The sequence below is a fragment of the Dryobates pubescens genome, chromosome 25 (genome assembly GCF_014839835.1).
Source record: "Dryobates pubescens isolate bDryPub1 chromosome 25, bDryPub1.pri, whole genome shotgun sequence".
Lineage (NCBI taxonomy): Eukaryota > Metazoa > Chordata > Aves > Piciformes > Picidae > Dryobates > Dryobates pubescens.
In genome coordinates this window covers 8,696,847-8,712,969 of record NC_071636.1, presented here as the reverse complement: position 1 = coordinate 8,712,969, position 16,123 = coordinate 8,696,847, and the positions used below count along the sequence as shown (strand labels likewise).

At 52.7% G+C, this 16,123-nt stretch overlaps 1 protein-coding gene across 1 annotated transcript in view; it reads left to right on the top strand.

Moving 5' to 3' along the window:
- The window catches only part of NCOR2 (nuclear receptor corepressor 2), a 258,103-nt gene that overhangs the window by 220,396 nt on the left and 21,584 nt on the right, over positions 1-16,123 (top strand). The window contains exons 21-28 of the mRNA XM_054172985.1: positions 1,806-1,926; positions 2,933-3,086; positions 7,702-7,857; positions 8,403-8,542; positions 8,622-8,727; positions 9,449-9,553; positions 10,440-10,543; positions 12,921-13,071. Coding sequence (XP_054028960.1) covers positions 1,806-1,926; positions 2,933-3,086; positions 7,702-7,857; positions 8,403-8,542; positions 8,622-8,727; positions 9,449-9,553; positions 10,440-10,543; positions 12,921-13,071 — 1,037 coding nt within the window. The remainder of the gene's footprint in view (positions 1-1,805; positions 1,927-2,932; positions 3,087-7,701; positions 7,858-8,402; positions 8,543-8,621; positions 8,728-9,448; positions 9,554-10,439; positions 10,544-12,920; positions 13,072-16,123) is intronic.

Here is a 16,123-nt window from a genome sequence, read left to right as displayed (position 1 = left end):
GGCAGCCCGCACTGGCTGCTCTGCTGCCCGAGGCCTGGAAAAAAACCTGCCTTGATTTAAAATAATTTTTAAAAGGTTGGCTTCTTTGGAGCAAAATCAGAGCAGAGCAGGGCCAGGGCTTCAGAGCATGCTGTGAACATGGAGTCTCCCCAGCTTGGCAGCCCAAGAATAGCAGTGCTGCAGGAAAGTATAGCATTAAAGGTCTCAGGAGTGAGTGCCAGGTGGCCTTGTCCCCAGCCACGTGTCTCAGCAGACTTTGGGACATTGCATCTTTTGGGGGAGCCCTGTTTCATCCCTAACATGGCTTCACAACACCCACGTGGCTCCATGAACAGCCATCCTTACTGTTCCTCAGTTATTTGGGGAGCAGATCAAATTTGCTGTCTCTTGCCTGGCCTCCCTGGGTGCCTCACCAGAAAACACTGGTCCCAGTCTGGTGGTGGATCTCCTTCCCCTCCAGTGCTGGGCACTGCAGAGAGCAGGGTCTGGGGCAGTCCCAGCACCATGATGAGTTGATTCCCCATGCATGGCCCCACCACACTTGTTTATCCATGCAAGGGTGAACATGGGATGACCTTGAGATTTATAGGCTGAAGAGAGCAGTGAAATAACAGCTAAAATAAACAAATCAAGCTGTAAAGCTTGAAAACTATGAACTGGCTTCAACAAATTGTAGTTGGAAAGGAGAGAAAGCAGAGACGGGCCCAAGATACATGGTCCCTCAGGGTCTCAGCATGGGCTTAAGATCTGGATGCACTGAGGGTTTTGACCCATGAGCTTTGCACGCCTTTGTCTCCCCCGCTTCTGGTAGCACCATGGAGATGTCCGCCTTGCACTCTATGCTCAGGGGCTCAGCATGACCAGCTGAGTATCTACTAGGCAACTTGAACAGCCAGGGGAAGAGGAAAGGGAGAGGGCACAGGGCTGCACAGCTGCTGGGCTGAACACCAAATCCCATCCAAATCCAGTCTCTCATCTTTCAAGTGATCCAAGCATCCTATCTATGTGCACGTGGTGACTCGCTCAGGCTTTAGCACTTTGATAGTCCTTGAAGAGGAGCTTGAGGTCTGTCCTGCACTCCAGGCAAGCACCACATGTGGGCTCTGGAGGGTAGCGTGATGCCCAAATGAAATCTGAACTGGGCACCCTGCTCTGTAACTCTCTGCTCCAGTTCTCCCTCAGGTTTATTCTGGACAAGAGTGGATTTGCTAGAAGAACTTAGCACAGAGGAATGAGGGCTCAAGAGCCTGTTCAGCCAGACATAATGGTCTCATTTGAGCTTGGAGCCCTTTGGTGGTTATCTTTTTTGGAAAGCTGGATTTGAATCTCATCCCACTCTCTGCCTACCCTCAGCCTCATCATCCCGTAACAAAGTTGTCCCAGTTGCTAGTTGGGCATTACTGGGCTGAGTTGCATTCCTCTCTGTGCCTGCTCTGACAGATCAAAACAACCCAGGGACTCCTAAAGCCCACCAAGGTGGAGGCTGAGCCACCTCCCCAGCAGCTGCAAGCCCCTCATGCTTTGGGCAGCGTGGCAGATTTTCCTACTGAGCAACCTCCTGTTGGACAAGTGTCCTGATGGTGGATGCTGAGATCTTTGGAGTGTGGTAGTTGGCACCTAAACAGGTCTGGGACCAATGTGTTCAAGAGCCTGGATTCCCAGCAGCAAGCGTGGTCTAGCATGCTCCTTTCAGGTGAGGAGAATGTCCTCTAGGCTCAGGAGCATGAAACAGAGGGGTGCAGGGGAGTGATGGGACATGAAGCTTGTCCATGACATTGCCCAACTAATGTGTGTTTTGTGTGCAGGTTGCTGTCCCCCCGGCCCAGCCTGCTCAACACCACCAGCGATGCCCGGCTGAACTCCTCGCCGCAGAAGCCGCTGGACCTGAAACAGCTGAAGCAGCGTGCTGCTGCCATCCCTCCTATTGTGAGTACCCCACCAGAGAGGGAACGGGAGCACGATGCCTCCTGCATGCCCTTCCGCTGGGCAAGGGTGTGATCTTCCCAGCTTGTGGTCTGCTCCTGGTGATGCAAACTCCACAGCAGGCAAGGTGCTCTCCATGCAGAGTGTGTTCCCAGCTGCTGGAGCAGCTCTGGCAGTAATGTTTGGATGTCCCTTGAGCTCTTTTATCAGAAAGTTGTGGGAGGTCTGGGCAGAAAAAGCTTCTCATCACCACATGACTGCTGCCTCCCGTTGCTTTAAAAAGCAAGTGTGCACCTTCCTGGCCTTGCACTTCTCTTCATCCTATGTGCTTGCAGGATACCACATGAGAAGCATTTATGCTCTTCCTCAACCAGAAGCTCTGCCTCATGCCCCTTTTTGGTCACTCAGTAGCTGTGTACTGAATGAACATGTCTTCTCCACGGCTGATGGTTCCTCCTAGTGCAGTGGCTTGGGCTATGAAAAAAGCATCAGGGTATCTCCAGGGACAACAGCAGAGGAGCAGCAGCACAGGTTGGACAGGGAGGAAATCTCTGCATTGGGTTTTGAGTACCAAGGAAGGACCCATTGCTGGTGCTCTTCCAGTTTCCCATGTTACAGCTTTAAGATATGGCTGCTGTGATGTAATTTCTGGCAAATGTTACAAGCACTTACCTATAGATTAGATGTTTTAAACAAGAGAAGTCTGGGGCTCTCCTGTAGTGGCACCAGCACAGGGCTGATACTCTTTATTGTGGTCTTTTTTTAATCTCCAGTGGCTGGTGAGCTTGGAGCCCTGTTTGGGCTGGTGAGACTTGCACTAACAGTATGGGGCAGGTGCATCTCGTAACACCTTCATGTCTCCAAGACTCTTATGGATGTCAACAGCACATGACAAGTGCCACCAATTCTTATTGCTTTTCAGATTTCTGAAGGTTTCTCAGAGGGGATCTTGCAGAGTGGAAGCACAAAGCCTCAGGTGCCTCCCCACGCCTTGGCCCTCTACCAGCAGCAGATCACAAAAGCCCATGAGTCTGCCCGTGAGGACACAGCCCCAAGCAAGCTCTCACAGTCCCAGCAGCAGCAGGCTGAGAAGGAGCAGCAGCAGCAGCCAAGCAGCAGTCCCAGAGGGAAGAGCAGGAGCCCTGCTGTTGGTGACAAGGAAGGTAGGGATGTGCGCGTGTCAGCGCACGTTGAGCCGCGGGGAAATGCCCGGTGTGTGTCTGTGCAGCTGTACACAGCCAGCAGCCTCCCTGCTCTTTGGTGAAAGCTTTCTTCGGCCCTTGAAAGCTCTTTAATAGCATCTTAAAGCAGGAGGAGAGAGGCATGGCTAATCTCCCATGTTCATTAGACAGTACATCATGTCTCGTTGAGCCCACAGCAAACGCAGGGCCAGCCTGGAGCGCTGGGGAGGTGAAGATTGCCTTTATTAGCGTCTCTGCCATTCACTGCAGAGCAGAGGGGCCTGGAGGCATGCCAGGGCTCTGGGTACAATGGCTCTTTTCTACCTTGCTGGCTTTCTATAAAGAATGCTTTTAATGCTCAGCGGGGACCATTATTTCATTTTAAATCAATGCTAATACTGTGACTCGCAGTCCAAAGGTTCCTGTAAAGATTCCCAGTGCTTTCTCCCCGGAATAGCTCTGATGTGGTTTGGCTGCCTAATGAGCAATTCAGAGTTTCCCACCATAGAGAATCTGAAGCATTATTAGCTTGAGCACCTGGGGATCAAGGTTAAGGAGAGACGGGAAGTCCTGATGAGACCATCCTCTAAATGTGTTTTTAATCTGACTGTCAGAGTCTGTTCCAGTTCAGAATCTGTGTCCCTGCCCCTCACAGCCAGCCTGCGGTTCAGTTGCATGTGAACATGAGACACTGTCACCAGTGGCACAATCAGAGGAGGAGGGAAGTTGGGCTGGGTGGATGTGATGTCCCCCAGTGCTGAATCTTGCACAGGGATGGGCATGGCTGCACAATTGACCTGCTTATGTTTGGAGATGGAGGGTGGATAAGACTACACTGATGAGTCAGATCTGCCCTGGACCTGGGTTCTGATCTTTGCTGGAAATTCTCTGCACTAGTTCACCCTCAGGCAGCCAGGATCTTAACAGCCTGCTCTGCGGTGTTCAGGCCCAGGTATTTATTCTTCAAGCTGTCATGTTCCTCTGCACAGAATGATGTGCTTGCAAGAAGCATTGGTTGCTGGTACTCAGCCAGGTTTTCTTTCAACAATAAACAGCGCTGTGTGTGCATCACACCTTCAGGATGGTTTGCATGTAAGCAAGGAAGGTGACTGTTCACCTTGAAAGAAAAGGAGTTCCCCCTGAGGGGTGGCATTGCCACCCATGAAGTCCCATCTCCAGCTGATCTCATCCTGCTGTGCTCATGTTTGCTGCCCAGGCGGAACACTTGCCCTCCAGCTCTTCCCCCTGCAGAGGCAGGTAATCAAATTTGATCTCCTCCTGTGCCATAATCCTGTGCAGATCTGGTCTGGCACAGCTCAGCTTCCTGGTGAGATGGATGGCATGGCCAGCACTCAAACCCAGAGCCCTGCATCACCAGCATCCCCGTGCTGCAGCTCTATCTTCCTCCTGGCCACAAGAGGATAAGGAGATGAGGCAGATTTGTGTGTGCTAGGTACAAGGCAAGGTTTAAGGGTTGGAGATGAACCATGCTATTCCATGAGCTCTCGGCACCACTAAATGCAAGGGTCTGGTATGCTCAGGTGCATTCTTTATAGCTTTGTTCTTTACAAAGCACTTTATTCTCTCACTTCTCTGTAGTGCTCTGAGTCTTCCATAGTAATGAATCTCATTACATCTCCTTGTATCCCTGCAAATGTCTGAAGTTTTGGACCACAGGCCTATGATCTCCAGATACTGTGTGCTGAGTTGGATGTGGACTCTAGAGAATCATCTCTGTTTGTGATAGGAATGTACCTTCCATTTGAAAACTAGCAGGTTTGTGATAAGTCATCTCAAGGGGAGAAATCAAGTTTCCCAAAGCCCCATATGGATCAGGCAGCAGGTCAATGCTGTCTCTGCCTCTTGAAGCAGATCCCAGCTGTGGATCATGAGTTAGAATGGAGATAGCCAGATAGTCCTGGCAAGTCTGTGTTACGTCCCATCCCTCCTGTGCTGAGCTGTCTCAGTGTAGTGGCACTCATCCAGACTGCAGACATTGCACTGCCACACAGCTTCTGTGTGGCCCTTGCATTAAACAGGAGTGTCCAGCACAGCCTGCAAACCCTTCAGGAGGGCAGCCCCATGCCTTCTAACAATGGGCCAGCCCCAGCAGAGCAGGTACTCCTGTTCCTCCTCTGCTTGATAAGAGCGCTTGAACTCTTGCAACAGCTCCAGAGATCAACATCCTTCGCAGCACTCTGGATCCGCATCAAAGCCAAGTCTTGCACACATCCTGCCCGCAGCGTTGGCTGCCTTGCAGCCACAGGCTGGGGCCATATCAACTTGGAGGGCAGCCAGGCAAACGCTGCACCTTCCTGAGCACTGTGCCCTCCCCTGCCTTCCAAGAGGAGCAGTTAATGGCAGGGCCGGGCAGAGGCAGGCAGCTGTGCCTGGATCTCCCCGGCAGGCAGCCGGACCCCTGTTCCCACTGCCGGGTCGCCATCGGGCGTAGCTTTGGTTATCACTCGGCAGTTCACAAGCCAGCGGCGTGGTTTGTGTTGATTTAGTTGTGTTTCATTTGGCCTTTGTAGGCAGTGGGGAGCCAAGAGCATTAATTTGGATGACGGATCATATAAACTCTGACTCCTTCACTCCCATTCCAGGGGCTTGATAAACAGTAATAGGAACTCTCTCTTCCCCGCGTAAGTGCTATTTTATCAAGAGCTGGCTGAGTTATAGCCACCCGCTAATGCGGGGGCAATTAGGAGCTGGCTGCATTTCACAGGCTGGGGAGGCATGCAGGGGAGGGGCTGGCTCCCACGGGGAGGGGAGGAGGAATGGGGCTCTCCAAGAGCCATCCAGGATGCACATAGCCTTGGCTGACAGTGCCTTGGCATTGGTGAGTGTCTTCAGCCGGGACATCCCAGTGCTGGTCTCCCCTGCAGGAGTTGAGCTGAAGGGGAGAAATTTAGGGAGTGTGGATGTGCCAGGGGCTCTCCGACATCTGGAGGATGTGCCTAGATTCCCCCATACTGGCAGGATAAAGGGATCCTGTCTGGGATCCAGGATGAGGAGAAGAAAAGGTTGCAGCCAAGGTCCAGCCCCACTGGGCTGCAGAGGTGTGAGTGCTTGGACACCTCTGTGTGCCAATAATGGATTTCTTCTCTCACTGAAGGGGACAAGAATAATCTCCCAGCTTCTGAGTACACTGAGCATTAATAACAATAATGCAGTAAAGCCTCATTAAATTGGGCCTCTGATAATCTACTTGCCTTATTATTAGGCTTAGCAGGATTCAGGTGTCTATTTTTATCAAAACCTGATGGTTAAGGGCTGGGTTCATTTGTGATTGCTGTAGTTCGCTGCCCGGTTTCTAATTTCTGGTCAATGCAGACATTACACAGAAGGGTCTGGGGAAGAAGGGCAGTGCAAAATTAAGTGTTTATTGATTACAAACAAATCCTCCCAAACCTGCCTGTAATCCATCCAGAAAAGGCAGCTCATGCCTGTGCTCAGCAAAGCCTTGGCCTGGAGCTGATGCAGATGAAGCCCCTTTTTTCCTTGGCATCCTGCAGAACATGGCAGGTTTTGGGCATCCCCAGTGTGATGACTCCACCATTAAGTACTTCTTGGACTCCAATCAGCCTTTTCATAGCCAGAATGAAGCCAGCTTGGCATCCAGTATGTCCCAAGCCACATCATTTCAGGAAGCTTTTCTGCCCCAGCCACACTGTGTTGCAGAGGACCAGCAAGCTGCCCCAATCCCTGCAGAGTCATCCAATCGTCCTGCAGAACCCCACTTGATCTTCATTTGCCTTTGTGGGTCTCATACAACATCGTTGTCCCAGGTGCTTGGAGAACATCTGCACATTATTCCCTTGCTGTCCAAGAAGCTGATGCCATTATTCCTGGCTGCTTCCCACAGCCTACAAATAGTTTATAGGCAGCAGCTGTCCTTCAGGAGCGGCTGAGCTCTCATGTCTCAATGCAATACGGGAATGAGCTTGTTCCCAGTGTGCTGATGCCTGGTCTCTGGCAGTGGTTTGGGGCTCTCCAGGCATCCCCTGCCTAGCTGTACACTGCAGGCCATGTCACCAGCAAGCTTGTGCCTCTGCTGGGTATCTCCACAAGCTAGAGGGGACTTTGGTGCCTCTTGGCTTTAACCTCAGTGAAGGGTTTGGCAGGATGATGGTTAATCCCCCCAGCTCTGCAATGGTGGCTGGTGTAGAGCTAGCTGTGGATGCAGGCAGGAGCTGCCTAGGTGCAGAGAAGCTGAGCCATGCACTCATCCCAGTAACTGTGTGCTGGGGTTGGCCACTACTCTGCCTGCACCCTGAATGCCATCTATCCTGGGTGTCCATGGAGGTCCTGGCTGTCAGTGACACCAGCAGAGTCACCAGCATGGGCATCTGTCCTCCCTGCTGCATTTCTAAGAGTTAAGCATCTGAGAGAAACAAAAGCTGTCACATCCAAGCAGTGACACCGAGGGTTTTTCCTTCTAGTTTGGTTGGGTAATTCAGCCCACATCTTGGGGCTGGGCAGGACTTATACTGAAGCCACTTCCCATAGGAGCTGACTCTGGCTTCCCTGTCTGTGAGTAGAGGGACGTCTGACCCATGGGGACCACTGAGTAAGCTATTTGCTGTTTCTCTTGCAGAAAAGTCTGTGCACTTCTCATCCATCGCAGAGGCTCAGAAGCCGAGCGCAGAGCCGACGGCCACCTCATGCTGGCCTCCTGTCCTGTCCTACCCCCGGGATGTGATCAAAACCTCTCCCCAGGCAGAGCCCCACTTGTTTCAATACAACCCATCAGGCAAGTAAAAGCCACCTGTGCCTTCCATCCTGCCCCGGGGCCAAGCACAGAGGCTGTGCTGCAGCCACATCACAGCTCATGCTCTTCAATCAGTGCAACTTTTCAGGGAGGGGGTAAGAGAGAGGGTTTAACAGAATCCTGCTAACACCTTGCTTTGCCCCAGCACTGAGCTCCCTTGCTGCTAAAGCAGGGGTCTGAGGGTGGCCTCACAAATCTCCCAGCTCTGGCCAGGACAGGTCTGGGGACATGGTTTGTCACAGAACAGTGAGAGTGCTTCCTACACTGCCTTCAATGCCAAGTCAGACAGGTTTTATGCCTCTGTGCGCCGTCTGTCTCTGGCTGGCGGAGGGCAGGCAAGTTGGGCACGGAGTATCTTCAGTCTGCAGAGGGGACAGGGCGGTCATTTAAATTGTTCCAGGCCTTTCCAAAACAAGCATGTGACTTGGATGCTAGTGCAGGCTCCTGGCCGGCCAGTTCACTGCCTCCAGTTCCCACTCCCTCTCAGCCTTCCCTTGGTGCTGCTAACACTCATGTTTCCCACACAGGACACCCCATCCCTCTAAACCTGCATGAGAGTTCTCGCTCAGGGCTGCAGAGACTGGCGAGCATCTCCAACCCTCCTCCCCTCATCTCCTCCACCAAGCACCCCTCTGTGCTGGAGAGACCGGTTGGATCCATCTCCCAGGTAGGGTATGGGGTGTGGACGGTAGGGATGCCTGGTGGGGGCAGGCAGGCACTCCCTGACCTCTTCTGTCACCCCACAGGGTATGCCCATCCAGCTCCACACACCCTACAGCTCCGAGCATGCCAAGGTCCCTGTTGGCTCCATCACCATGGGCTTGCCACTGACCATGGATCCCAAGAAACTGGGTAAGAAATTGGGAGGCAAGGGATTTTTTATGTGCTCCAAGAGCAGCAGGAGGGGGGTGAGCTTGCTGGCATCATAGGGGAAAGGAGTGCAGGCCACAGCAAGGGAGTGCAGAGGGACCTGCTAAGAGGATGAAAGGATTAGTCTGTCAAGAGAGCAGAGACACAGGGAGCTAAATTTGTGCAGTGTAGGAAAGAAGCAGCTCGGTCAGGGACACAGCCCAGCCTATAAATACCCTCCAGCTAATACTGTGATCGAAGGAAGGAAATATATTGCCACTCCCCAGGCCGGTGGGATAAAGTGTAAATGGCCTGAAGTGAACAAAGAAAGTGTTTAGTCTGCAGATTTGGAAGCATTTCTTAACAGCAGGAGGGGTTGGAGCAGGACTGAGTCTGGGAAGGGGGGAGCTGGGCCCTGTTTGCCAGTGTGCATGGGTCCCAATATAAAATAGTACTGGATTTTCAATGCCAACCCCACTCCTGGTGCAGGCAGCACCTAGCAATGCCTTTGCCAGGGTGAGAACAAAGATCTGACTTTGCTCACTAGTGGTCGTGCCCTCTGCTGCCTGCCACAGCCTTGGAGAAGGTTGTCCCAAAGTAGTGGGGATGATGAAGGTGCCAAGGAAATGCCAGCCCAGGGCTGGCAGAGATGAAAGCCTCAAGCAGCCAAGCACTGTGGCCCCATGTTCTGCACCTACACTGATATGTGGTTAATGTTTTCTAGTGCCTTTTCCTGGAGTAAAGCAGGAACAACTTTCTCCTAGAAGCCAGGCCAGCCAGCCGGAAAGTCTGGTTCTGCAGCCGTCCCAGGAGGGCTCCATCCTGCGGGGTGAGGAGCCAGGGGTGGGAGGGATGCTGGCACTGCCAACACTGACAAATGCTGCACTGGCTGTGGCTGCCCGGTGATTTTGGGTTTGGTTGCTGGGGTTGTGCCCAACCCAAGTGATCTCTTCACCCCTTTTCTCCAGTGTTGACAGATAGGTCTCTCCAGTGTGTCAGTGTTCCTAGCCATCTCCCCGAATAAAGGCCTTGTGCATTCATTCTGGGAGAGGTTCTGTGTTCAAGGGATGCCCCAAAATCTGTTGGTTAAGACCAAGTGAGACCTATTTAAATGATGTTAACTGGTTTTCAGATTCTTCTCTGCTGCTGCTGCACAACCACGTATCATTTAAATCTATCCCTCCCTTGTTTCTTTCCCCATTAGCCAGGCAGAAGAAAATAAATGCAGAGGTGTTGCTTTTAAGTGCAAATCATGATTTCTGAAACCCCCCCAACCAAGGCAGTGGGATGCATGAGTGCAGTGGGCTGGCTCCAACCCAGCACAGATAACCAGCAAATGAACTTAAACCACCCCAAGCTGCATCTTGCCAGTGATCTGCTCTGATCACATCAGGAGAGGCTGAGACAAGCTGTGTTTTCTCCCAGGGCCATAAATCTGCCCAGCCCTTCTATGAAGCAGGGAGCTGAAAGCCTTAAAATAACCCATTTTTAACACCTCCCAGCCACAGGCTTACAGGGCTGGGTCACTTGGGACAGGGTGGGAAGGCCTCTGCAAGGCATGGGGTTTAACACTGTCATCTCTTGGAGGGCTTCCCCTCCAGTGCCTCAGCTTGGTGGAGATGAGGTCGAATCCTGCACTTAGGAGTCTCAGGCCCCACAGGTTTTTTGCTGAACAGCAAGTCCAGCCCCTCACTCACTGGTTTTGTGTCCTACAGGTACTTCCCTCAGCTCTGCCTCAGGAGGGAGCATCACCAAGGGAACACCTACATCCAGGCCCCCTCTGGAGTCATCCATCACCTACCGAGGGTCCATCACACATGTAAGTCCCTCATCTCCAGCGGGTTTTGCTTCCTGAGTGCTGGCAGCTGCAGCTTGTAGTGATGGATGCAGGGACCCAGAAGTCTGTGGGCTGCACTGAGTGTGCAGCATGGGGCTGAGAAGTGGGGGGTCTGTGTGATGTTTCCATTCCGTGGAACTTCTTGGAGATGTCTGCAGCCAGAGCCTTTGCAAACAGCCTTCTCTTGAGGTGGCACAACCCCTGTCCCATGAGCTGAGCCTGCAGAAGAGCAGAGCTCAACAGGCAGAGATGCAGATCTTTACAGCACATTTAATTCCCTTGGCTTTTTGTAGCTGTCAGAAACGGAGGCAGAAGCAGCTTTAAATGGCTCTGGGAAAATAATCTTGCCAGTGCAAGCAAGTGGAGCAGAGAGGAGATGGGTGATGGGCCTAGACCAGGTGGAGGAGACAGGGAGGCTGTGAGGTTTATGTAAGGTAGCGAGGTCTCCTGCTGTGCTGCACTGGGGGTCCTGGCCAAAGGCTCTCTGGAGCAGGAAGGTACTTTGGCCTTAATCTCCACCATCCATCTTCAGAAGAGCAGCTGGCAAGCGAGCGATAGGTTTTTGCAGTGTGAGTTATTGCTCATCTGGTAGCAGAGCACAGGGCATGAAAAAAAGCCAGCACTGCTTCCCGTGGGGATTTTATATGGCCATCATTCAGATATTTAAAGACACTCACAGTCAGATTTTTGCCTGTCTCCTTCAAGGAGGGTGACTATGTTCCCTTTGGCCATGGAGACCTGAACCTGAATCCAGGCCCAGAGCAAAGGCTTAATTTGCCTGGTGCCCTGCATCCAGCAGCTGCCAGGAGCAGATGCTTAGGGTTGTAAATAACCCATCAGAGCAACTGCAGGCTCCATCCCCTCGCATGCCCCTGCAGCAGTTACAGGCAGCAGTGGGTGGGCATGAACAGTCTGGAGCACCACATGCCAGAGATCAGATGCACAGGGTTTTCTGAGACACTATTCTACATCCATCAGGATTGCTTTGGCTTGCAAATAAGGTTCCAAGCCCAGACCCAGAGCATTAGCTGCCTCTCATGCTTGCCCAGGAGCCTACATCCCTCTGCTCCTGCTGGGGGGAAGGAGCCTCCTGTTCCAGCAGCAGCTCTGGGTACCAGAGCTGACATTTGATCTCAGATTAGTCATCCAGTTCAGAGAAGGCAGATCTTGAATATATGCTCTCTGCTCTGAAGCCATCTGTCATCACTTGCTTTCAAATCCCCTGTGAGCACGTCCGCAGAAGGCAGATGACTTACCTGGGGCTGGCAGAGCCATTCCCGGGTGTACTGCAAGGGTGAGCCATCAGATCATGGAACCTGCATTCTGGCATGTTCTGGCAGCTACAGCGGGGTTTTGGAGACCACTGCTGCTCAGAGGGCTTGGGACAGAGTAAGGGCATCTCCAAGCTGGGATGGGGAAATAGTCTGCACTGGCACAATCTGGAAGCACCAGCAGAGCTGGCTGGAGCATTGCTTCCCCAGGGCATCCCATGAGCCCTCCATCATAGGGGTTGGTGAGGTTAAGTGAGCAGAGTTAGGAGCATGTCAGTCTGGACCTCACCATGGCTGTTGCCGCTCACCACTGACAAGTTGTGATGGCAGAAGTGTGTTAATCACCAGCGACATCTTCAAGGACATCCAGCTCTGGGTATTTTGAAGGGGATTCAGAGAGGGACAGGTGGCTGTGAGTTGTGTCCATGTGTGCCTCCAGGGAAAGAGAAGTTTTGGTCACAGCAGTTTGTGTGAGGAGCCTGCTGCTGTTCCTGTTGGCGAGCTAACCGGCAGCTTTCACTCCCCCAACCTGCTCCAGGACCGGTCTCACTGATGCTTGCCATCTCACCCAGGCATGCTGCCAGCCACCAGCTCTCACATACAGGCAGCACTCTGAAGGTCACACTTGCTGCCAGCAGATGTGCCCTGGCTAAGCAGGACATCTCCATAACTCCTGTTCCAGGCTGGGCAGACAAGCTGTAGGGATAAAGCCAATGCTCAAGCAGTCCTTGCTTTCACCACGGTGTGCCCAGGGAGGCACTACCCTGTTGCCCCTAAACCAGTGGGGAGGGCATGAGCCAGGTATCTCCCTCCAAACCAAGCAGGGTGAGAGGGAGCTGTTGTTTTGGAGGTGTACACTTTCCCACCCCCTGCCTCTTCCCAGCAGCCCGGCACAGACCACGTCCCTTTTTACCGCTCCTCGTTATCATCCTCATCAATAATTAAGCTGTGAGCGGCTGGCTGTGGGCTGCGCCGGGAAGCCGAGGCCGGGCGCGCTCAGCCTGCCGCGGGGAACAGCCTGTCCCCGCGCGCGCGCTCGCTTCATCGCTTGTGACACTGTTAAATATGGATCTTGGTGGCTTTCCAAGGGCACCCCGGCAGAAGTGCTGTACAAAGGAACCATTACCAGGATAATCGGAGAAGACAGCCCCAGCAGAGCAGACAAGGCAAGAGAGGATGCCATGCCCAAAGGCCATGTCATCTACGAAGGGAAGAAAGGCCACGTGCTGTCCTACGAGGGTAAGTTGCAATCCTCTGCCTTTTGGGGGCTTTGTGGTTGGGATTTGGGAGCTGTTTGAGGGAAGGCTGATGAGGTACAGCGGGCCAGCCTCGCATCTTTGCTTCCATTGGCGTTTCTCTCCCTTCCCACTCTGCCTGCCAACAGCCTGGCTTCCCTCTGTTCTGTGGTTATTTGGCCTTGGAGGTGGTTTTGCCAGCAGGCAGGGACATGATGGAGCTATGGCTGTGGCCAGGATCTCTGGTTTTGGGGTGCAGGGGCAAGTAGAGGGCCACATGGGAAGGTATTCCCTTCATCCCTAGCACCCCTGCACAGGAGGGTGTGAAAACGTGAGAGCATCCCCAAGCTCTTGGGCCAAGGTGGCTCTCAAGAATCTGCAAGATGAAGGCAAATCAGGTAGTTTGGCATAAAGGTTTATTTGGCCACCCTACCAGCAATGTCTTGGGCACCATACAGCTTTCCAAGCATGGGGCTACATTGCAGGAATCCACCTGGGCCAGGCAGCACCGTTTCTCAGTATCTTGTGAGCTTTGCTACAGCATCAGCAGCTATCAGAGGGGCGAAGCCATTCCCACATCCCACAAGGAGTCTGTCTGGTGGGTGAATTGACCTCTTGTCAGCTGCTATCATCTGAAGGCACTGTGGACCCCAAAAGACCTCCCCAGAGCCCTATCTGGGGTAAGAAGCTGCCCCTGGCACAGACGGTGTCACTTGTTGGCTGGGATGACCCTGCCTGACTGGGGAACAGTGCCAAAAGGGTAAGGCAAAGCAAAGCTGGACAAGCAGCTGGGCTGCTCCTAAGGGGCCCCTGAGAGACCCAAAAGTCCTGCTGGAGCTCACCCCTGCTGCACAGCAACACGCTTCCTTGATAAATGCCAATGGTGCCTTGCTGCATTGGCAATGTCAGGAAGCTGTCACCAGCTGCTTCTGCCTCCTCCATGCTGCTCACAGATCACAGCACTGGCCATCAAAACTGCTCAGCAAGTCCCAAGTGGCTGCTGTTAAAGAAGATGTTCTGCTCCAGTGAAGCTGGAAACCACTTCTCCATGCACACCTTTTGCCTTGTGCTGGACTGGGCATCTCTTAGCATGCAGCAGGGCTCCTCATCATCCACAGCTAGGGTCAGGAAGAGTTGAGTTACAGACACTGCAGCCCTGTGTCTTCATGTGTCACCTCCCTTCTCAGTTGAGTTTGGAGATGACTAAGGAGTGAATCCTAACCTCAGCTACACTGGCCTGCCTCAGCAGGTATCTCCAATTGGCTTCCTTGCCTTCCCAGGGGCAGAGCATCCCTTTTATCCTGCCCAGAAGCCTGGAATCAGTCCTGCAGGCAGAAGGTGTCCAGCAAAATCCCTTTTCTCTTGGCTACAAGTGCAGGCAGCTGGTTTTACTGCAGGCTGGTTGTTCCAGGCTGAAGGCAGAGGGTTCAGGTGAGGCCACAGAGGACAATTTGCATGCTTCAGCTGATGCCACCTTGGTGTGTGCCCTGGGACCACAAGGACCTTTCAGGACAAGGCTCTGCACCGTGCTTCTCGCCTGCCCTGTGGAAACCAGTCTGTCCCATGCCTGCCTGCCTGTCTTTGCTGTCAACTCTAGCCCAGATAAAAAGTGTCACCATGGGAGATTTGTGTCTGGGTGCCCTTTGGGACAGTTGGCAGGACTCAGACCAGGGAGGACGCAGGAAGCATTTCAGGACTTGTTTGTGCAAGAAGCTATTTTAATCTCTTTTTCCTTGGCTTGGAGTTGAATAAGGTTGATCTCAAAAATGGTGCCATCAGGGGAGAGATGGGGAAGGCTCCTGGCAGCAAAGGTTGCCCATGGCCAGAACTGGCATCCCGGCCAGCAAAGGAGACCTGCAGACCAGACTCTTTGTTGTTGCACGCACTCATTGGTGTCACCCCATCTGCCTGCCTGCAGCCTGAGCCCGTTTGCTCTCATCCTACCCCTGTGGACATGGATGAGAAATTAATTCCTTCCTCTCCACAGCAGCTTTTTCCATGCTTGATGGCATTTATCTCATCCTGAGTCATCTCTCTTGCTTCTGCAGCCCAGCCAGCCCTGATGCTTCTCTCCTTCCCCATCCCATGCAGCCTGATGAAGCTTCACAGTCCAGAGCAAAAAGAGTTAAAAAAAAGAAAGAAAGAAAGAAAGAAAAACAAGAAAGAAATTAAATAAGAAAACTGCAATTGTTGGTGATTGTGAGTTTTGGCAAGCTGAAAAAAATTTGCAAATTCTTTAGTGTCATGAGGGTGCTTAAAATAAAAGAGCTGTAATGAGGCGAGATCCTGGAGCATGTGCGAGCTGAATTGTGCTAGATTGGTTATTCTCATCCCACACATGATTGCTGGTGGCTTCTGCAAGGCAAGGGACGTGGCTCTGGAGAGGCTTTCTATCTGTTTAGTCTCTTGTCTCCCTTGTGCCCTCCCCCTGCTTCCCGGGTGCCTGCAGCCGCATCCCCTCCTGCAGGAGGGCTGGTGGCAGCAGATGTGCCTTGGTGACAGGGTGCAGGCGCATCGCCCCGCGGCCACCGCCAGGGGCTTGGCTGCTGCTGAACGTCACCCCTGGATTTCTCTCATCGGATGAGTCTGAAGTGAAGGCTGGGGGACACATCCTCCTCTTGTTTCCCTGCACGCAGCCCCAAACACTTTCTGCATTGAGTGGGTGCTGATTGCAGAAACCAGTAGTGGGTGTGAAGTTGTAATAATCCCATTTTATTAATTACTGGTTTTGCCAGAGAGAACTTTTGTTCCCAGCTGTCTGTGATGGAATGAATGTTTTTAACTTCTCCTCCATTTTTTCTCGTCGTATAACCACCTTCTCTGCCCACAAAGAGGAGGATCAGGGCACTGACAAGCCTCAGCAGTGTTGGGCAGACCGGGCACAAGGGTGGAGACATTTACCTCTCCAACCCAACATAGAATCAGCGAATGCATTGTGTTGGAAGAGACCCTCAAAGGTCCTCCCAGCCTCCCCACTCAGAGCTCACTACATAAACACCAGGCAGCTGGATCAGAAGTTGCCTGCTGAATTCACAGCCCACCACACTTGATGGGTG